At 29.4% G+C, this 24,223-nt stretch overlaps 1 protein-coding gene across 1 annotated transcript in view; it reads left to right on the top strand.

The window, feature by feature from the left end:
* The window catches only part of LOC111641301 (sodium-dependent proline transporter-like), a 38,880-nt gene extending 17,180 nt beyond the window's left edge, over positions 1 to 21,700 (top strand). Inside the window, exons 14-23 of the mRNA XM_023387454.1 lie at positions 497 to 629; positions 1,214 to 1,348; positions 1,441 to 1,544; positions 3,317 to 3,441; positions 6,256 to 6,368; positions 8,649 to 8,777; positions 8,893 to 8,992; positions 13,343 to 13,443; positions 14,619 to 14,774; positions 21,343 to 21,700. Of these exons, the coding sequence (XP_023243222.1) occupies positions 497 to 629; positions 1,214 to 1,348; positions 1,441 to 1,544; positions 3,317 to 3,441; positions 6,256 to 6,368; positions 8,649 to 8,777; positions 8,893 to 8,992; positions 13,343 to 13,443; positions 14,619 to 14,774; positions 21,343 to 21,486 (1,240 nt within the window). The 3' untranslated portion in view covers positions 21,487 to 21,700. The remainder of the gene's footprint in view (positions 1 to 496; positions 630 to 1,213; positions 1,349 to 1,440; positions 1,545 to 3,316; positions 3,442 to 6,255; positions 6,369 to 8,648; positions 8,778 to 8,892; positions 8,993 to 13,342; positions 13,444 to 14,618; positions 14,775 to 21,342) is intronic.
* The last annotated feature ends 2,523 nt before the right edge of the window (positions 21,701 to 24,223 follow it).

Here is a 24,223-nt window from a genome sequence, read left to right as displayed (position 1 = left end):
AATTAAATTAGATGCAGTTATGATCTCAAAGAATTCAAATTAAAAGAAATTTTAAATAAAAATTAGCTTATATTAAAACACACAAACAAAACCTTTATTTATTTTTCATAATAGGAAACAGAAATTTTTATATGATAGTTATACAAGAAGTAAAGATTAGATATAAATGTTTTCATTCTATTTTTTGCATTACTGAAATGAATTAACAATAATTAACAATTAAGAAGTTTTTTTAATAACTAACTCATATGATATATGAAGTCATTTTAGATATTAAGAATATACATTATTATAGTTAAAAAATTTAACATTGATAATTACAAATCTTATATAAAATTACCTCATCAGTAATAATAATGAAATAAATCTCATTTCTGTATGTCTAATACATTGTTTTAATCTTAAAAAAAATTTATAATTTTTATTTAATATATAAATACATACATACACATACAAGTATAAAAATTTTTAATAAATTCTATTTTGTTTTTATTAGACGTTATGTTTTGCAACTTAGTTCAAGTATAGATGAAATAGGTTCTATTAAATGGGACTTGGCACTTTCCTTATTTATTGCTTGGCTAATTGTATTTCTCTGTTTGATAAAAGGTGTGAAAAGCTCAGGCAAGGTAATTATGCTGATTTGTAATTTCAAAAATAAATATTAAACTTATTTATAAGTAATAATAAAACATTATTAATTAATATTAGTGTTAATGATGATGATCAAAAATAAACTAGAATATTAAAATATACATTGTAATATAAGAAAATTGTGAAATGTGAATTGAGAAATATTTTTACTATATGATATACCATATTGATGAAGTTCTTATAAACTTTTCTATTAAATATCTCAGGATTCTTATAAACAAATATTTTTAGTTAATAATTGAAAGAAAAGAAAATGAGTAAAAACTTCAATTTCATATATATAGTACATTCTTAAGAAACTGAATAAATCATTCATTGTATAAAAAATTCACTATATACATAAATAATAAAGATCCCATGGAATTTTTCACTATATCAAGAGTCTAGTGTATATAGTGGACTCTTGATATAGTGAAAAAAATCAATAATCTAGTAATTTCAAAAATTTTTATAATAAATTTAACTATTGTTGTTTTGATTTTTAAATTTATCATGATCATTTCACCATAAAAGATATATATTTTTATATAACTAACATTTATTTTAACATTGAAAACAGGTCATTTATTTTACTGCAACATCACCCTATATTATTTTAATCTCTCTATTTATTTATGGAGCAACATTAGATGGAGCATCAGATGGAATATATTTTTTGTTTGTTCCTAAATGGGAAAGGCTTACAGATTTAAAGGTATATATCAGTTTAATATAAACCAATAAATAAATAAATAAATAAATACCAATATGTATTTGTATTTAAAAGCTCTGTTATAATATTTATAGATATGGTTGGCTGCAGCAGAACAATTATTTTATTCTTTGGGTCTATCTTGGGGAAGTCTCATAATGTTTGGTAGTTATAATCATTTTCACAATAAAATACACAAGTAAGAAGATTTTAAAATTTTAATTTATATTAGTTCTGTGCATTTTTGATTGATTGAAACTTGATTATTCTCTGATTAGATATTTTCACTTATTTTATAAAAAATTAAATCATAAAAAATAAATATTTAGAAATGTAATGATAATATAATCTATGTTGTATGAAAAATACATACACATAGTGTTCTTTTCCTAAAAAAATACTCTGGTATGCATATATGATGACTAAAATTAAAGTTGTTTCAGGAAAAAATGTCACAATAACTAAAGTGTTTAATACTAATTATTTAGCTTTTCTTTATAAATATATATTTATAATGTAGCATTTACAGTATTTTCTGAATTATTTGTAAATTTTCATCTGTACTTTCTCCTCTATTTCTTGTTTTGTGTTTAGTATTAGTTGTTAAATGGTACTTTTTTAGTAATTATGTTTTTATCTTTCTAACATACGAGGGCTATTTTTTAAATAAGGTCCATTTTTTAATATGAAGAAAAATACTGTAAATATCATTAAAATATATTTTTTCCCACATTCTACATACTTTTATCTACTTTTCTACATAATTTCCATTTTTGTTCAAACATTTGTCATACCGCTCAAAGAATTTTAAATTCTGACTTCAAAGAAATCTGCCACCTGCTGCCGAAAGACATTAGGCCACGCCGCTTGTCTTGTATGGCACAGCAGTTTTCTGAAGGTCACAATAAGCATCAGAATTGATTGTTGTGCCTCTTGGCATAAAATCCACTAACAAAGTCCCTTTCCTGTCCCAAAAGATAGTTGCCATGATCTTTCATGCTGAAATCGAATAACAGATCATATCTTACAGTCGGCAGGCGACTCAATTTTCTTAAACATTATAAACTTCTACAGTTCAGCACATAGACAGACGATATGGCTGCAAATGGCACCTAAACATGCGCAAAGCATGCTGAAAGCAGATGCTCATGCACACTGCTGCAATCGCGCGTCATTCTCGCTCTCATTCACAAACAGACTTTATTTAAAAAATAGCCCTTGTATTATCATTAGCATTTCTCTGTACTGTGTTTATTGAATGTAGCTAAGACAGACAATTGCCAGATGGTGTTCTCCTTTCATTGCAAGATGGCCTCTGATGAAAGGGGTGGAAATCCTCATGCTTATTTGCTTTTTATATCAGCTCCAATCAACCCATGGCATTCATTCTGCCCAATAGAGTGGCTCAGTTCATTTTATTCATTGTTAATGTAATGTTACAATGTAACATACTTTGTTTTACAACGTTAAAACCAACATTTTATTCAAAATTGAAAGTACTTTTGATAGTTGACAACTGTCCTCTTCAGAATGATTCAATTAGACTCAAATTGAACTAGATTTCTCATATTTAAACAAAATAAGAATATAACGGGTAACATTTTTGAAAAAATGTTCCAGTTGTATCCCCATGAAATATAAGAAATTTGAAATTTGATAATGATTAGAAACTATTAAAAATAAAAGTTCATAAATATTTTAAAAACATAAAATGAAAAAATAAATGAATGCTCTCTTATAACAATTCATAGTTTTACGATTTTAGTCGATTATATAATGTGATCCATAACTTCAAAACATTACCAAATCAAAAAGATTATAAGTAAATTCAAATCTATAACAATTGTAAATGTCAATTTTAATTTTTTTTAATTTTTAATAATTATACTAATTTCAAATTAACATTTATTCATTTACAGATATTTTATTTTGATCATTAAATTAAATTAATTTTATAATTTATTTTTCTAGACAAGCCTTATTAGTAAGTTCCTTGGATTTTATCACAAGTTTGTTAGCTAGTTTAGTAATATTTTGTGTTCTTGGAATGTTAGCTAAAGAAACTGGACTTTGTATAGATGAAGTTGTTAAAGCAGGTGAGTATATAATTTCATAAGTCAGTGGTTCCTAAACTTTTTTGATTCTAGGTGCCCTTGCTAAATGCAGATTTTCCCAAGGCACCCTAAGTCAAATTCTAACAAGAACATTAAATAATAAATTCTAACATAAAAATTTTATAACATTTTATGGTGCCCCTGTGAGGAAGCTGCGATGCCCTAGGGTACCATGGAGCATACTTTGGGAACTGCTATAATAAGCCTTTAAATTAGTCATTTCTTTATGTTTACTAAAAGTAGAAAAATAAATCTGCAAAACAAAATATTTTATTAGAATCAAATTCATAGTTAAACTAAATATCCTCTTTAGCACATTTGAGTATTCTCTATTTACATTTAAGTTACCTATCTTTGAATTAAAAACTTTTTAATAAAGTCAAAACAAATCAGTGTACTTATAATAATAACAAAGAAAAATATTAAAATTTTGAAATCATCTTAAATGTTGTTTAAGAAATATTTGTAGTAAAATATTTGTAATAAATCATCCTGAAAATATTTGTTTTTTTAGAAAACATAGGGTTCCTACACATCTGGAAAGTCGGAAAATTGGGAATTTTCATTAGTGTTCAGCAAAAGTCATGGAAAGTCAGGGAATTTGCCTCCTTGGCTGCCTTGTTGATTTTTTTTTGCTCACAATAAGGTAGACCAAGTGTAGCTGTCTGCAGGCAGCAAGAAGTAATATGGTACAATGCAACTTATGAAAAGGCATGCAGAATATTTTCAGGATCCAAAATTTCCCCAAAAATTTATTGCACACAAAATAAAACCATAATTTATGAACCAATTAATAATTATTATATAGTTTGGAAAATTGAAATTAAATCATACATATAAGTAGGCCTACCATAAAATTTGCCATGCAACACTAAAACTGATAAATTAATTAACCCCATGGATATTTGCAGATCCCACAAGTTTTATGACTTTTTAATTTTATGCTTATTTATGCTTTAATTTTATGCTTATAAAGATAAAATTACATGGAAACAAATGAATTTTATTCAAAATGTTACTCAGAATTACAAACGCTTAAATTTATGCCAATTAAAACTTTTTATAATAATTTTTCTAAATGACATATCAAAAGTGTCAGTCAGCGGTGCATTTGGTTGATGCTGACTGAAATGAATATTGAAAGTGTTCGGTTGGCAGCACATTTGGTCAGTGGTGTATTCAGTTGGTGGTCACCAAACACCAATTAATCTTATGGTGATGTAATAATAAAATTATTAAACAAAAACAATTGATATTAAAACAAAAAACATCTGAGATATAAAAAAATTTCACCAAGTAAAACTTTATGACAATAACACAAAATGACTTCTAATCTTAATACTGTGTTGAGTAATAACAATCCACAAAACCTTTTCATAACAGTGTGTTAGACTGGATGTTGCTTTTTGGAGAGATTAGTAAAAAGGCAGTTGGACTAACATAACTGGTTGTGTAACAAAAGAACAAAGAGTGCACAAAGATTACACACAGTCTTTACTCCCGGAAGGTCAGCGCTAGAAAGGAGAGAGTGAAACAAGGTTATCTTGCCTGAGGGGTCGAGCGCCACCAACCTTTTATTACATCAGAACATTACAAAACATCGTGATCATTGATTCCAACACAGTGTTGGTAACAATCTTCACTAACGTTTTCGACCTCCACCAAGGTCTTCTTCAGGTGGTGACTAAACAGTGTCTCCTCTTGACCATTGGAACGATGATGCCCAAGATGTAACTAATGCGCATATCGCATTTCACCCCTTTGCTTGTCCCAGTTTGAATTCTTTGAATAAGTATCTCCACGCCTGCGCAATCGTCTCTCCGTCTTTAAAGTTGATTCGGGTGCCCCCATTGTTGGCTTTATAAATCTCCCAGGCCTCCAGGTGATGGATGTGATCAATACAAAATGCCTCTCTGATTACTTTGGTGTTTTGGAAGTCCACCCGAATTTCAGGGTTGGTAACGTAGGCCGACAAGTTAGTGGTGTGCCTGTTGTTTTTAATATCCATTTGATGTTCATGTAACCGTTTTTGTGTTGAGTGGATGGTGGAACCAATGTAAACTAAGTCTCTATGGAATCTATCATCCCTGATGGGAATGGAGTATACTCCTGGGGTCCTGTTGAGATCTATCATGTCCTTGGCATTGTGCAGCAGGTTGTAAATAGTGCCGGTTCTCCTGTACGCAATCTTTGTGCGATTACGGCAAGCAATCTCCCTGTATAGGTGGTCTAAATGTTGGTTGAACCAGACGACTGCACGTCTATCGTTCTTAACAGGTTGGTGGCCGCCATCCAGGGTAGACAGGGGGCTGCCACTGCAGTGTGGGGGACGGTTGGCGCAGGCACGGGCTAAACCGTGAATCATGCCTTTACTGTAGCCATGCTCAACTGCAATTTTTTCTATGCAGCGGAGCTCTAACTGGGTGTTGCGAGCGTTTGTGTGATGCGTGAAGGCCCGTCTGGTTAGGGTAAATTGTCATAAAGTTTTACTTGGTGAAATTTTTGACACCTCAGATGTTTTTGTTTGGATAAGATCAACAGTTTGATCATTTAGGTTATAGAAGTTTGAAAATGCTTTCATGTAATTTAATATAAATGCTACATTGAAATAAGTTATATCTTCCAAATTTGTTTTGATAACAATAACAATAATCTACTTTATTGGAATTTACTTTAATAACAATTCTTCTCTTTTCTTTACAGAGTTTTTTGTTTATAATTACATAATATTGAAAATTATTTTTAAAAATTTATGATATGGTTTATAAAAAATTGAATTTTTTCTTTTAAACACAGACCAAGGATTGGCATTTGTTGTATATCCAGAAGCATTAGCAACATTGTGGCTTCCCCAGTTATGGACATTTTTATTTTTCATGATGATGCTGCTTCTTGGTATAGACAGTGAAGTAAGGATTTTAAATTAAATTAATTAATTGAGAAAATTAACTTTAAATTAATTAAATTTATTGATATATGAAGAAATCATTTCTAAATTTAAATTAAAATAGTTTTATTTATAAATAAACTTAATAAAGTAATCGAAATACAAAAATTAAAATATCAGATAATTTATAGAATAAAAAAATTTCTTGAGATTAAACTAAATTAATAATGAAAGTTTATGTATTTGTGTGACTGTAACAGAATCTTATTATAATTTTTTAAAAGCATAAGGATATTTATTTTTAAACTTTTAATGTAAATTTTTTAGGTGTTAAAAATTGAGTTTTCAAGTTGAACATTATCAAAAAATTCATTATTAGTTTTTTGAAGTACTGAAAATCTGATTAACTGTAATTTTGATGTTCTGTTATGTTATTCATATCTGATGCAACAATGTTGTAACCATCTTGTGCACCATGCAATGCAAGGGCGAATAATCAGACGAGTGAATCATTTCTTTACTTTATTGTCTTAATTATAGATATAATATAATTAATATTCATTAATCTTTCATATTTTATTTTTATCAAATCATCACATTTTTATTATTAATAGATGTCTTAAGTTTTATGGAAATTTATATTTTATCATTATTTTTTAACAAACATTTATGGTTGGGCCTCAGTTAGGGTCCCTAAAGCTTAGTCCTCCAAGCATTTCCTATCATTCAAGTATATGAATAGGTAATCACATACTCCGAATCGATTATGGTGTGCAGATAAAGAAAACAAACAAAAACAAACATTTTCAAACTTCTTCCAAGTTCTTCATCGGGTTTTGTAACAATCTCTCGATGATTCTTCGTAAGCTTTTGGAATAAAATTCAAACAAGCAGTATGAATAGGATACATTTTGTATTAAATATAATTTTTTTGAGTTTTTTAAGGTAAACATGGCCACTTTAAAGTTTACTTATATTATTTTGTAAACATCACTGAAAAAAGCAGAAATTATTATTTGATCTTTTGAATTCTTCCACAATATTTCTGCCAAGTAAGAGGTTATTGTTTCCATATTTGCATCATGTGCTTTTTTCACTGAAAATAATTGAAACTATTTAGTTTTAATTAATTTTAGTTTTGACCAAGAGCTTTTAATTCTTTAAATCAGATTAAGTTAGTCTGATGATTTACAGATGTGATCATATTTAATTTCTCTAAAACCTTTGAGACTATCACTCATATGTGTAAATTGTCATACCAATTTTAAGTTCTGTTTTAATTATTTCTTGCAGAGTAGCTTTAGTTCTTTGTTCTATAGCAAAAACTGATTTTGGTTATGGCTAAATTCATTCATTAAATACTGCAAAATTTCTATTTTTTCCACTTTACTTACCTAATATATTGTTTATTTTTCCCATCAAACCTAGGATGCAGGGTCCTTTTTTCCTATAGATATTAATCAACTTTTGTTGTGTTTTGCTTTTCTTCTCATTCTGCCTATTTGAACAAGTTTTTTGAATTCCATCCATTTTTAATCTTTTTTCAAATATAATCAATGCCAGTGGTATATCCAAGATTTTGAGAATATGGTTGCTCTTAAGGCAGATTTTAGGATATCAAGGTACAAGACACAATGAAAAGTGTCAGTTGAAAAAAGAATCCATAGTAAAGGAACTCTACACTGTTCAAATTTTTTATCATAAAATTATTTATATTTGAAAGTTGCTTACTATTTGCATAAGTATATGTGCTAAAATAATGTGGAAAACTTCTTTATCTGTTGCCATTATACAAGTTGAAAAATGTTTGTTCTTGTTTACAAGTTCTGAATAAAGTACACAATTTCTTTGTAACAATGGTAACACAACAAAAAAGGAAATTTTAATTTCTACACACTGTGGGCAACACTCTGGCACCCAAAAATCAACAAGCATGATACTGATTCTCCACTGGACACACACTGGGCAGTACTGATCCATCACACAAAAAGCAATGCACTAGTTTCCCCACTCTAGGCAGGAAAATTTCACCCCACATTTTAAGGGATTAGATTACAAAAAAAAACACACCTGAGTCATGTGACAATTTCCATTTAGTTGTATATATTGAACATCAAACTTAAAACTTAACACTAGTGAATACTATTAACTGTATTTTTTGAACCAAGAATATGCAAAATGTATGAATAAAGAGCTTGCAAATAGAGAGTTCAACTGTATTAGATTATATATGATTAATTTTGAGTAAATTTTCTTAAATAGAAATTAAAGCAAAAAATTTATATATTTTTATTTATTTTAGTTTGCATTATTGGAGACTTTAACAACAGTCATTTATGATGAATTTCCAAAATTACGGAAATATAAAATAGAAATATTATTATTTCTTTGTAGTCTTTGTTTCCTCTTAGGACTACCTTGTGTTACACAGGTATTTACTAACTTTTTTAAAATATTCTGTTGTAATTTATTAAATTAACTATTTTAAAATTCATATGATAAACATTTTCTATTCATTCTTGATAACAACTTTTGCATATTTTTAGGGTGGTGCTTACATATTTAATATCATGCATACTTATGGAGCAGGATTTCCCCTTTTATTTATAGCAATTTGTGAACTACTTTCTATTATGTGGGGATATGGTAACTTTTCTAAAAATTTATAATTTTAATTTTAATGTGTTCTAAAAATATGTTTATTCCTTGTTTCAGAGACAGAATTATTTTATAAGCAAAATTTAAATTAATTAAATCATATTTTCATTTACACTATAAACTAAGCTTGAAATTATAAATTAATCGAATGACAATACAAAATTCATTGGATCATAACTTGTTAATTAAATATATAAAGTAATTTGGACTAAAGATAGATCAAACAATAAGGTCAGATTAGCTATTGGAACTTGGAACTTGGCTAATTATTGAATATAATACAAGATGTTAGCCTAATTACCTATCTTTAGTCTGAATTACATAGTATCTAGTGTGAAAAACAATAATTCATAGCAGGACTATTGTGTGGATTACCATGAGATGAGAGAGACAAAGGAAAGTTACTTAAAATTAAGTTTATGTACAATATATATTGGTATATATATTTTTACACATACAAAAATTACAGGATGCACTAGGACACATATAGAATTACCTACATCCCAAATAAATTTGTTAGTATTCAGAGCTGCTGGATATGATACGAGCCCTTGCTGTTAAAATGCACATGAATCTATCACAAAAATACTCCTCAGACAATGTCCATTAATTGTAGCTCACTAATTCTAACACAAAATTCTAAATGTCCAGTCAGTACTTTTGTTAATGCAAATAAATTTTTACCTTCCGTTCAATAATACAAAACCTGCATACACTTCCAATCGTACCACACGGTTTTTTGGGGCACTTTCACAGAAAGAAAATAAGTCTTCCATATCTTTACCAGACAGGTCCTCATCTCGGGCAGGAAAAAGGTTATGTTGACAATCCGTGCTTCCTTAAGTACCCCTTCCCTCTCACTAAAGTCTGCCAACCCCCCTATACAACCAAAAATAAATAAATAGAAAAATTATGTATAGCCTAAAAACCTGTAACGGCACACTACAAATTAATTTTAAGCTTTAGCCAAATAGTTAATATGATCATTAGAATATTTTAGGCTTGGTTGTCTACATGTCTTTACTACTCCAGTAGAGACATATAGACATAATCCTACCAGTAGCACACCCAGAGAGAGGGCCAAAGGTACCTGGCACCCTCCAATGAAGATAGGAAAAAAAAAAACTAGAAAATTTTCCAAAAATAACTTTTCCTAATTAGAATTAATTATTTTATTTTTATCTTAATTTTTTAAATGAATCTTTCGCACTATTTTATGAAATATTAATTTTGCGGGTATTTATTTCAGCAAAATCTTTCATTAAAACATCACAATTTAATTTTTCACATGTTTCGTGCTCAATAGATAAAAGTGTCAGATTTGTTAATCGTTGTCCGTAAATAATAGTGAGGTTGCGGCCAAAGTTTTCAACGCAAAAACGCGTACGTCGGACGTTCAGCGCCGTCTTTCTGTAAGCCTAGAAGTTTGACAATAGCGTTTGGAACGTCGAGCATGGCACCACTGATGTTCCAAACGCCATTGTCAAACTTCTAGGCTTACAGGAAGGCGGCGCTGAACATCCGACGCAGGCGTTTTTGCGTTGAAAACTTCAGCCGCAACCTCGCTAGTTTTTAATTGGTTTTAATTTAGAAAAACTTCGTTCTGTTGATGCTGTTGAAATCGATTTCAACAGNTACTAGAAAATTTTCCAAAAATATTTTTATAATTAAAATTGTGTTTTTATAATTAAAAATGCATTGTGTTGTGTCTTCTATTTGTATACTAAATATGAATTAGCAGTCACATAAGGTGGGAATTTTATTGAATTGGCATTAAAAATTTTTTTATCCATTAAACTCAGCTGCCCCAAGATTAAATCCCATGCTATTGAATCCTACAGTGAATTAAACTCATCCCCAATGAATAAAATTAAAACTAGCAATTTTTTTTGCTCAGTTTAACTTATAGATTGATCCTTATTTAATTGTGATTTAAAATTCACATTGTATTTAAATACCATAAATGAAGTAATTAAAAAACTATTATGTAAGGCATGTGTTGTCAGTTAATACATGTTTAAAAAGTTATGTTGTCAGTATATGAGGGCATTTACACACATGTGAAAAAATATTTATCTGGTGTCATAATATTCAGTTTCTTATTTGTCTTGCAAAAGATCAAAACAGAACCAGGTAGTTAGTTGGTGTGTGAAGTTGACTGAGTAAACTAATGAGGTACTATCCAAATACTTAGAGAATTTAACTTATTCTAAACTTAAATTGTTTTGTATGAATATAATATTAGTAAAGATTAGAAAATAGACTGAAGCTATGTTTAATTGATATGTGTTATGTGCATGTTTATACAGTGTGGTGCTGCTTTTTTTCTATATTCAAAAATACAGAATTATATACATAAAAATATTCATTTTTATAATTCAAAATATCATAGTCACAGTCTGCATTTTCTCAATTTTGATCATATACAATAATAATTCTAAATGAAATCAATATTTTTCATAACATTTAAAAAGAACTGTTTCATTGTTAAATTAATTTAATACAAATATTTTTGTTTGTTAAATTTTAAATCTGTGCTATTTTTTTTTATAAAGTACTGTACTTATAAATGTAAATACTGTATAAATTACCCTCTAGACATTGTAATGCTTATTTCTATCATGATATACTTGTTCTGTGATGCATTAATTGATGTGATTAGAGTATTAGGATAAATCAAAAACAACCTCTCTGAAATCACCTCAGGAATACAGGTACTTGAACTTTAACACAGTTGCTTTAATTTTTTGAAGAAATTTGAAGTTGTATGACCTTTTATCAGAAAATTGTCAACATGTTATTGATAAAAAAACGGTGTTTGGTTGTTTGGAGCAATAATAAATGTCTGTTATAAGATGAGTTTAATTTATATATAAATGAAAATTTAAATTACACAGTAAGAAAAACCAACTGATCAAACACATTTATTTCTGAATATTTCTGAAATAGCTAGCGAAATAACTTATTTACATTAATAAGCAAAATTTATTATAATATAAGAAAATTAAAATATGAATGAAAATCTTCCTAGAAAGGAACTCTGCCCACCAAGATAATATATACTATATAACAACCCATTATTAAGGAGCACAATGTGCAATAAGTACAATTGTAACTAAAACAGTAAATATAATGAAAGTATGCATATTTAATTCTAAAAAGTTACATTTTATATTCTTAAGTCATTTGTATGACAAAAATAATAATCTGTAATAAATATTTAATACTTTTCCCAGCAGGAAACAGACAAAAATTCTTTTCTGAAAAAATTCTTTACTTAATGATTTAAAAAAGTCAATGACATCATCATCATCATCTGAGAAATATAAGACATAAAGTGTTTCTTAAGTGGATCTCTTAAAAAATCCTAGTTTTGAACGATTTTTATCAAAAATACAAAACTCAAAGGATGCTAAGTTCAGACTATGTATAGGATGATACACAAGGAAAGCTCAAGTACTTGTATTCCTATAGTGATTGCAGAGAGGAAGCAGAAAGGTATGCCTGTTGCATGATAATGCAACAGGCATACCTTTCTATTTCTCATTCTGCATATCAAACTTCAAACTGACTAAAAACAGTATGGATGAGAAGTAATGGACTGTGAGAAGCGAAGTTGGGATGCCACAACTTCATCACAGAACAAGGATACTACTATTATGGAAACAAATAAACTTATATTAATACATCTTCATAGTTACATTAAATCATAAAAAATAAAATAAAATAATGTTTTTCTTGTTACTTTTTAAAATTATGCTATTACAAAAATTCAGATATTAAGAAACAGCTGTTTTTAATATCTGAATTCTTAAATATGAAACATTATGATTCCATTTACTATAGGCACTTTGTTTAAAATATTGTTGCTGATTTATTAGGGGTTTGCAGTGTTTATTAATTTACAATAATTATTGCATATAACCAATTTAGAAAATGTTGATTTTGTTTGTGATATTGTAAATTATTAGAATATTTTTTACACATTTATGAATTTTATGAATGAATTCTATTTCAGTTAAGTTAAATTAGGTTACATTGATTTTTTTCAATTTGGAAAAACTGCAGGTTTTTCTCATCTTAATATAAAAGATGAAAACCTAGTTTTAATACACACAACTGTACATGTTTCATGTTTAAACGACTTTCCATTTAATGTTGAACAGCAAATCATAAGAAATGTAACAATAATTTCTTTTTCAAAGTAGCATCATTTTTATTTATATAAATATAAGATCATCATCAGAATTCACTTGTGACAAATATATTTTATCTAAATTCCAAAATATCTGTTTGAAAATGTTTGATTAATAATACTTTTTGGCATATATTTTTAAGGAATGAATCGTTTATGCTGTGATTTCGAAATGATGTTAGGGATAAAAATTAATTATTATTTTAAAGCTAATTGGCTTGTTATTTCACCAGTGATATTATCAGTAAGTATTGAATTTATATTATGTATTATTTATTAAATTTTATGTTTATATAAAATATATAAATTAAATATGATTTCAACCATAATAAACATTATTTATGAGAGAAATATAGAAATTGTAACAAAATTTTTATAACCATAGATTTACATGTTTGAATATTTGGTTTCAAAAGAATTTCTTCAAAAATAACAAACGTAATAAATTAAAAACAAAAATTAAACTCTCATATTTTTTATCAGATAATTCAAATTCCAAAAAATGGCTTCTTTCAAATCTCAACAAATGCAGAAAAACTATTAGAGCAAATTATAATAGAATCCCAACATTTTTGAAATGAATAATTTGTGATCTGTCAATACAACTGTAAGATATGTTAGACTGGATGTTGCTTTTCGGAGAGATTAGTAAAAAGGCAGTTGGATTAACATAACTGGTTGTGTAACAAAAGAACAAAGAGTGCACAAAGATTACACACAATCTTTACTTCCGGAAGGTCAGCGCTAGAAAAGGGGAGAGTGAAACAAGGTCACCTTGCTCGAGGGGTCAAGAGCGCTACCAACCTTTTATTACGTCAGAACATTACAAAACATCACGATCGTTGATTCCAACAAGATATACATTCATCTGCTGGGGATTATCATTGTTAAGTTCCTCTTTTATATACAGGTTATTCAAAAAGCAGGTTATGTCTATAACTAAGTATAGTTGCAGTGCCTCATGGTGTGTCTAAAATACATTGTTAATACTGCATATTCATTAAACGAGGCCTTCCTGTATATAAAAAAAATCACAAACATTCTGAAGAGGGATTAAAGAACTGCCACACTATAATGAATTGTTTTATTAATTGTAAATTAAATAAAATATAAAGTTCAATAACAATTTAGTAAAATAAATGTTTCCTTATTTCAATTGTTTGTTCATGAAATCAAATGAAAATATTCCAATGTTTAACATAGGATTTTTAATACAAATGTTTTGACTTATTGGTAAATAAATCTGATAAGCTAGTTTTAGTTCTTTTTTTTTTTTAATTATCATATGGTAGAATATAGAAGAATAACATAAAAGCCAAGATGTAAATTAATATTAAGATTTTAATACTTTTGAAATTTTAAATTTTTATTATTTATATAAATTTAAAGATTTTTGATAAATAAATTTATATTTTTTAGATTATATTTATTTATGGTATTTCTACGCATGAAAGATTAGCTTACAATGATCAAAATAATCCTGACTGGGCTGAAACTGTTGGTTGGATTTTAGCATTATCATCCATGATTCAGATACCTTTATGGGCAGTCATAACTCTTATTAAATATAGAAATGTATGTATTTTAAAAATTTGAATGGATGATTAATTATTTATAATATGTTACTGGTATCTCTCAGTATTCATGATGGCTAGGTTTCTTGGAAATCTTGCTAATGTCAAATAGGAAAGCCTGTGAGAAAATTGAGTTAGGTTCCTGCAGGTCAAGCCAATGTGGCTGAGCTAAAACATGTTTCTGTCTTTAAAATATTTAAAGTTTTGCAGATGATTCAATAAGCAAATAATAACAACTAATGTTTATTTTTTTTGATATGTTTAATTATATTAAAAACATTAGTTTTACATTTTAAGATAATTGTGGAAGAGTTACAACAGTTTGGAAAAACTGAGTTAATGTTGCTTGATAGACTTTTTTCATTCATGTCCTTCCAGGCTTTGGCATATGAGAGTTGGGCTGTTTCCAAAGCTTGTTTAAACTTGAGATTGCATTTAGGAGTAGATTCTTGTAACTCCTTGCACAAGCTATCAATAGTGCTGTATATTTTTGAGAGCTTGTAAGTTGTCATTAGCAGCTTTAGCATTTTTTTCTGTTTACCATCTCCCTCTTCGCTGCCATGAAAATTTTCCTTAAACATCATGTCTAGTTCCTCATTTTTGCATTATGTAGCTGTCTGGTAAAGTATGTTCCAAATATCTACGTTTCTCAAACCTCCCACTGTCTACTTTGCCATCTTTTATATTATTACATTAGATCACTAATTATTCTTATTGTAAGGAACTGTCTATTTACTGTACAGTCGACTCCCTATAACACTGTTGATAATTCCATTTTATATGAATTCCATGTTGTACGAGTCACTTAGATTTTACAAATAAGTCAGCTGTTCACAGCCCTGCACACATATTTGTAAAATCTAAGTGACTCGTACAACATGGAATTCATATAAAACGGAATTATCAAGTGTTATAGGGGGCTCGACTGTATATACACTATTTACATAATTGTGACATAAATTTTGTCATGCACAATTTAACAAAAGGCATTGTTGTTGTAATGCAGTGACTTCAGTTCAATAGTAAAGTAGTTACTGTACTTTGCTTGATTATGTCAAAAAATGTAAAAATTGTAGATAACAGAAAGTACATTTTTTACAAGTACTATATTGTAGTGGAAATATTGTAAATCAATTTGCAAATATGCAAATATTTCTGAATAGTCATATGGTTGGTCACAATTTTTTAATTGCAAATAAGCAAAAGTGCAAATACCAAATACGTGAATACTGAGAGTTACCTATAATTTATTTTCACTGTTTATTGTTATTTAATTTATGAATACTTGCATAAATTCCTGCATGTGATCAATCACAAAACTATTATAAAATGGTCAGTTGACATTAACTATTATTGAATAATATATTTATTTCTAAAATTTTAATATATGAGTGTTGGAAGGAACGTAGTGACAACATGTCACCATGCTCCTTAGGAACAAGTGGGGCACTGTTGATTTCTGGAATATAGAGGGAAAAGCAGAGCTTGTGCAGAGAATGTAGATCGACGAGTACGAAGCAGTTACTTGGTGGTATCAAATTGGACTGCCCTAAAGTGATGTTTTCTAAGTTTGATCATTGTATTGAATAAAACGTGGATGTGATCTTACAAGCCAAAACTGAAACACCAGTCCAATGAATGGTATCTATCACCCATCATTCCTCACCCTAAAAAAACTGTGCCAAGAATTTGGAAATGTGATAGTGATTTGATAGTGGTGTATGATTCTCTGTCATGCAGTTTCTCAAGGCCAGACTGTGAATGCTGCATACTATCGTAGATATCTGGAACATCATCCTGTGGTGAGGAGGAAATAGCAGCATTTCCAAATATGTGCTCCCATTTTCTTGCTTGACAAAGCTCACTTGTCATACTGCTGCTCCTGTGTTGTAGTTGTTAGGATAGTGTGGGTGAGAAATAATGGAACATCCTCCAAATTCATCCGGTATGGGCCCCTGTGACTTCGATCTCTACCACAAAGTAAAGGAACCCTGAGAGGAAAACGTTTTCACATAAGAGATGCCATTCTTTGAGCAGTAGGGCACTTGTTCGAAGACATAAACCAACACAGCAGTGTTACTGGTGTGCAGAGCCTTCTACATGTGTGACAGATGATGATAAATTTAGTAGGGGGATTATATTGATCGAATCTAATGCTATTTCGTTTCTATAATAAATAGTTTGTTATATATGGATATGTTGCCGCTACTTTCTTTCCAGCTCAGGTATGTATATTAGTTAAGTTTCCATTTTTGTTTAAAGCTGACTCCATGTTTTAAATTTTTATTTTTGTACTGTAGTTGTTTTTATATGTTATGCTAATTTATCAGTATATACAGTTGAACCTGTCTATCTCTAATCTCATGGGAATGAGAAAAAAATTTGAGATAAACAGGTTTCGAAATATAGAGGTAATCAGTAATAGGTTTGATTGGAGGTGATTTTATTAATACAATAGCTAGTAAACACCTATATTAGGTATATATATAAAACATTTTTGACATACCTTAACAGAAATGTTTGTCAATAGTTTTTGATGCCTGACTTGCTTCAACTAATAAGACCAGGACCACCCCTAGCTTTTGCGGGGCCCGGGGCAAATCTGAAATTGCGGGGCCCTTTCAAAAAATAAACTAAGTATTAATTTAAAAAAAAAAACTAATAAGTAAAATAATTAACGTTAACTTTCAAAAATTTATTTAAACAAAATTGCGGAAATATAAAACAAAGTGTAAAAAATATTTTTTTTTTTAAGATTGTACAAAGCATGTTTGTTTTTATTTATTTTATTTTTATCAAATCATCACATTTTTATTATTAATAGANTTTGCGGGTATTTATTTCAGCAAAATCTTTCATTAAAACATCACAATTTAATTTTTCACATGTTTCGTGCTCAATAGATAAAAGTGTCAGATTTGTTAATCGTTGTCCGTAAATAATAGTGAGGTTGCGGCCAAAGTTTTCAACGCAAAAACGCGTACGTCGGACGTTCAGCGCCGTCTTTCTGTAAGCCTAGAAGTTTGACAATAGCGTTTGGAACGTCGAGCATGGCACCACTGATGTTCCAAACGCCATTGTCAAACTTCTAGGCTTACAGGAAGGCGGCGCTGAACATCCGACGCAGGCGTTTTTGCGTTGAAAACTTCAGCCGCAACCTCGCTAGTTTTTAATTGGTTTTAATTTAGAAAAACTTCGTTCTGTTGATGCTGTTGAAATCGATTTCAACAGCATCAACAGAACCTAAATTTAATACACTTAAAATTTTTTTTTTAAATTTAAAAACATTTAATAAATTTAAATTGTGCGCAGAACATGACACAAAAAATGCTGTCGGATTTTTTTCCAAAATCCTTGTTTGCACGTCTTTTCTCTTGCCTACCATGTTAGCCCCATTGTCATAAGCTTGTCCACGGCGTTCGTTCAAAGAAATATTTCAAGTTTTAAGTTGTTACATAATTTTTCTGATAAATCAAGCCCTGTACTTTTCGGCATAGGAGAAAAATCAATAAAATAATCATTAATTTCAACTTCGTTTCGTTCTTATTCGTTAGGCATTTCTACAATTCGAACAATCAGAGTTAATTGTTCAATACGACTTTTATCGGTAGTACAGTCTAAATGTACTGCATAATACAGTAGACCCCCTATAACACGGGTTCCTATAATTACGATTCCTATAAGACGGCGAAAAAATTGCGACGGTATCCGTACAAACCTGGTAAAAAAAACTCCTATAATTCGATAAAACGTCATCGGGCAGCCGAACTACTATCCGCTGTCCAGCGCCACTCTATGGAGAGTTAGGTAAGTTGTTTACTATCGTCTGTACAGTATGTAAATTAGGTACCGTAAGTCTAATACAGTACTGTAATTTTATACATTTCTTGTGAAAAAAACATTTCTTATTCAACGGCCATAAAAATTATTTATATTAATGATGTCTCCAAAGTTCAACGAAGTTTTCGCAAAAAAATAAGTTATCAGAAATCGCGGCCGCGGTTTGGTGCGCTGCTCCGCAACGAAAACAACTTGAGCAATGGCGACGTCGAATGGTAAGTAATCCAACAATTTTTTGTTTATAGCGTAGTTTATATGGATTATTCCCCCCCAAAAAAAATATACGTATTTTGGAAGTGTTGAGTCGAATTAGTCTAGAATCGATTAATTTTATGGAAGAAAACCTTTCAAACAGCTGTAGTCCGTAAACTTCACACGTGTCGGGCTGTGATTGGCAATGACTCGTAAGAAATCGATTCATAAAGAACGGAACGTATCTACTGTGTTATAGGGGGGTCGACTGTATTCACTTTTTTATTATTATTTCATTTTTAACTTTGTTTGATTTTTCCAACCTAAATAATGATCGTTTGTTTCTTTATCTTTGATACGTCTTATAGCCTATGTTCTGCCATTCTTGCATCGAATGTCGAAATTATCAATAATTCTATTTAGTACCATTAAGCAGCATAAATTTGTTCAATTGAAACATTTATAAGCTTACAATATGCTCAAGTATATAAATATTCTATGCAATGCTAATTACAACTACACTGACTTGGCGCCTAGTTTTGTTGTAAGTTACATACAGCCAACTTACAATTTATATTATAAAAACTATTTTTTTCTTTATTATTATTTTTATTATTTTTAAGGTAATTATTTTTTTATAAAAGAAAACTACTAATAGAACACTAACAAACATAAATATATTTGAATTTATACATTAAACAGTTATTCTTTTTGTAGATCGTAAAATCAATTAGTAGCAAAGTTGTATCAAGAAGTGAAGATTCATAAGATTTTTCCAGTGTACCTTACAATTATACTTTAAAATTAAGTTTTACGTTGAAATACAAATTGTTACATTTTAATTATAAAGCATTATCATGCTGTATCCTCTTAAGCGTGGGGCCTGGGGCGGTTGCCCCAGTTGCCCGGCTCTAGGGGCGGCTCTGAATAAGACAAACCAAACTCGTAGTCAGTTGACTACTGATTAATTGTAACTATGCACTGTATTGCAAGGGTTGTTTATCAACTGTAATTTATGCTCTCAAAATATAGTTGCTGAGCTTTGACACTTCAGTCCATAATTTGAGATATAGAGGGTTTGGGAGAAAATTATTTGAGATAAACATGGAAAATATATTGAATTTAGGCTGAAAATGAGGGGGAAATAAATTTAGAAATAAACAGGTTTGAGATAGACAACTTCAACTGTATTACAATAATTCAACATAAGAAATTATGCATTTTCCAGTTTTATTAAAATGCTAAAAGCTATGGTATTCCAAACCCAGTATTTCTCATATAAAAAATTATTATAAATTGCAACATAGATATGAGACCAAATCCATAAGAGACCACAAGAGATGCACAGTTTAACAAGGTGAAAATCCCAGTTTCAATTGAAGACAAACTTTTGCAATATGTATAAAGAGGGAAAAGTAAATAGAGAGGTTGAGGCGCACGTATTTAGCCCAAAACGTATACGGGTAAAGGGTGAGCGCCGCCATCTGGCAGTTCTGGACCGTCGATAATGGCGTTTGCTACGTGTAGCTTGGTGAGTACACGATCGGCTTAAACGTCTTCATTTTTTGTGTTTGGGGTTAAAATTATGATTTATTTTGCTTCCGCCATTTTTTTCAACTTATTTCCCGTGAGTCAATGCGCGATGTTCACTGAGTCACGTGATGTTATGAACGTGTGCCTCAACGATTTTTACTTGGACTTGAAACATGTAACGTGTACTTCTGCTACCCGTACACGTTTAACGTTTGGACTTGTGCCTCAACCTCTCTAATCAATTTAGTGATACAAAATGTTAAAAAAAAAGAAGAAAAATATTCGAATGACAAAAATAAAAAACTTTAGTGTCTCATATCTTTGTTGCAATTTATAATTTTGCAATTTGCAACTTTTCCTATAATTTAAATGAGAGAATATAAACCCAAAAATAAGCACTTGAAAGATTAAAGGAATGAAGTGTATTTATGGATAAAACATACTTTAGATCCACAACTGGAGACTACAGATGTCAAAAAATATTTTATCCATACATTTATTCTTACATTTTATCCATACGATTATAGGAGTCAATATCCTTTTGACTCCTATAATTTCTTAAATGCTTGTTGTTGGGTTTATATTCTATTTAATATGAATCTTTCATATCAAAACAGATTTAAACTATATATAGTTTAAAATTGTTTTGACGTAAATGATATAAATATAATATGAATATACTGTATACTGTATATATATTTGTATAAAAAAATAATTGAGAACAAAAAATAAAAATGCTGTTGTTTAAATAAAGTAGTGTTTTAAAAACTCTTCCTCTGAGAAACACAGTTTGAATTACAATTAATTATATTATTTTTGATTTTTTTTCTTTCAGTGTTCATAGTTTATTAAAAAAAGAAAAAAAAACAAGTCTGAATAGAATCTGATAATGAATGAAAAATATTATTGATATATAAAGAATTCTTAAATATAAATTTTTACATTTAAAATATTAGTAATTCATTGATTACATATATTAATTTATATATTTGTTTTTCGTATAGAACCTTCATCAAGCCATATATCCAACATCAGACTGGGGACCTGAAGATGTAGTCATTAAAAATGAATGGTTGAAAATGGTAAATGAAATGAAAGTTAAATATCTACATAAAATTGTACAAGACACTACCGAAAGTCAATTGTAAATAACGTATTTAAATAAAGGACAGTTTTTATTTGTGTGTTATTAATTAAATAATATTACTCTTGCACTTATTAAATTTGCTGGAGTTTGTGGCATTAACTAAGTACTGTACACCAATCAAAACCTTGACAATCCAGTAAATAATTCTAATTCTTTTTGCCTCTGACCTTACCAGTGGCTTGCAGTCCATGGAAGCTGTGGAAATGCCGCTTTTCTTGTAATTTCTAAAATATAAATACATATTATGCAATTATTTTCATATTTTAATGTACTTTGAATTATTTAAAATTAATATTTTATTATAACCGCATTATGTATTTTATTATAAATTTCTATACACGTGAAAAACAATGATAAAATTGTATATTCGAATATAAATTCGTATATGCATATTTCCAATGGAAGCGCCGTATTGTCGAATACGGCGCTTCCATTAGTTTCCACTGCGAAAATATCTGAATCATGTAAAGTAGCCAGATTACAAGCATTCGCTCACGCTTTACAGAGCACCAAACTATGGCGGTTTAGCTGCTGGGTGCTACACACCATAATGATTCCATCCGTGGGGAGCTATTTGACTAAGTGGATGGTTTTAAGATTTAAAAAGTAAAGAATATTTTATGTTATTTTTATGTACGTTTCTTTACAAAGCTATGTGTAATTATAATTTGTTTTCTAAGGGAAAATAACAAAATAGGAACATAAATTATTTATAACCATTTAAATGCAATTTTTATAATTTAATTTAAAATATTTGAATTAATTCATATACAGTAATTGGAACAAAATAAGATTATAATCTGTTATATATATATATATATTACTACTCGGTGAATTTTCTTTCTATTTCTTTTCCCTTTATTTAAATAAATATTGAATCATCAATAAAGTATTTTCGGTTGTACAGTATTGGCGCACGATCCCTTTCTAGAATGGCCGGATAGCCGAGTGGGCAAGATGGTAGCCTACCGCTCTGGGGGACCCAAGATCGAATCCGAACTGGTCGAAAAATCCTCAGCAATTTTTCGATGGGTCTGTCCGGATATATCGGGCCCCGTCCCTCACTACCCGGTCGCCCCTTCTCGAATGTCAGACCACACGTCTGAAGGAAAGCAATGCACGAGTTGAAATCGAAGTTTGCCTCATTTCCCATATTCGTCCGATCTTTCCGATCTCTAGGCGTCTTCTTGAGAGAAGGAAAAAACCCTCTTGTACGAGTTTCTGGTATCTAACACTACATTTTAATATACTGTATCTGGTATATAAAAGCAAGTGTGTTGAACACAATAGTTCTTGTTTCGATTAAATACGTTCTTGATAGTGGAGTTATGTTTTAAAATTGACAATTAAAAAACGAAAATACTTTCTTGATGGCCCAATACATTTTATTCTTGTTCAATAACGAACAAATTTTAAGTTAGTAAGTGAGTATTACCAATTGTATTGTCCATTTTGTACTACGAGTTCATAAGAAACTGGCTTTGTAATTGACTATATTCATTTGAGAATTTAATACTCTGTTGTTACTGAATCTATTATCGAACTTTTATAAAGCGCAATGGAATTTACATTCAGGAACAAAGCTTGCCCGAGCTTGCTCGTAAAATTGCTATATCTTAACCCATAAAGTTTCATTTAATCAATTTTTGAGGAAATATTTTTTTGAAAAATTGATTTTTAAAAGGAATATATTCATACAATTGAATATTTTGTACCCGGTATGTATAATTGTATATCCATCACCCATTTTATTTTAACAAGTAAGCCTTTATAATTTTATTTTTAATTTTAGCCCTTATATTATGGATAGCAATTTAGAATGTAATTGCGATATTGAAAATTTATTTCAAAAAAGTTTTGGCTCGAGACCTTATAATGAAAAATAAAACATTATTAAAAGAGAAAGACCATTGCCTAAATTAAATATAAATACGTCAACAAAAAACTATGTTCGATATTTTCACAATAAAATTTATGAAGATATAAAATGGCTTTGTGGATGCATAAAAATGCAAAAATTGTTTTGTTGGCCTTGCCTACTATTTTCAAATGAAATTAGTGTGTGAAATAAGAATGGCTTTGACGATCTAAATAAAGACAGAGACAGCAAAAAACACGAAAATCGTAAATCTCCATCGATTCATTCGTAAAATTGAAGCAATTTGGAAATCAAAATAGACTAGAATTTAACATTAGTAAACAATATAAAATAAATATTGAAAATTATAACAAAGTTACGGCTAATAGATGTATTATATCTAAATTAGTAGATGTTATCGAAGCAAGAATTGGCATTTAGAGGGCATAGGGAATCTATTGAATCTAATATAACAGAGGTAATTATATTGAACTTGCGTTAGATAATCTATTAATTAAAAATACATTTAGAGAAGTCTACGGTTTTTACTGGCTTATCGAACAAACGAATATGAATGGATCCTAGACCATCGCTGACTGATTGCCCCTGGAAGTCGGCTTCTTATAGAAACGCAGCTTCCCTATCATCAAATGTCACGGCACGCCACTGCTCAAAAATGAAATATGCAAAGAACATAGAAACACCGGCTTACTGATTCACACCCGGATGCCGTTTTACGAGTAGCATGCAGCAGTTACAAGCCTGATTTAAATGAAATTGTGAAATATTGTTTGCAATATCAACAGTCACACTAATTTTCTAGGGTGAATGAAAAACTACGTACATTTTTTATTATAATAGTTATATTGCAGCCCGCGTG

Source organism: Centruroides sculpturatus, unplaced genomic scaffold, assembly GCF_000671375.1.
Source record: "Centruroides sculpturatus isolate CEXI.00-Female unplaced genomic scaffold, Cexi_2.0 scaffold1595, whole genome shotgun sequence".
NCBI lineage: Eukaryota > Metazoa > Arthropoda > Arachnida > Scorpiones > Buthidae > Centruroides > Centruroides sculpturatus.
The sequence above is the reverse complement of the archived record's forward strand: the minus strand, read 5'-3'. Positions and strand labels throughout refer to the sequence as shown.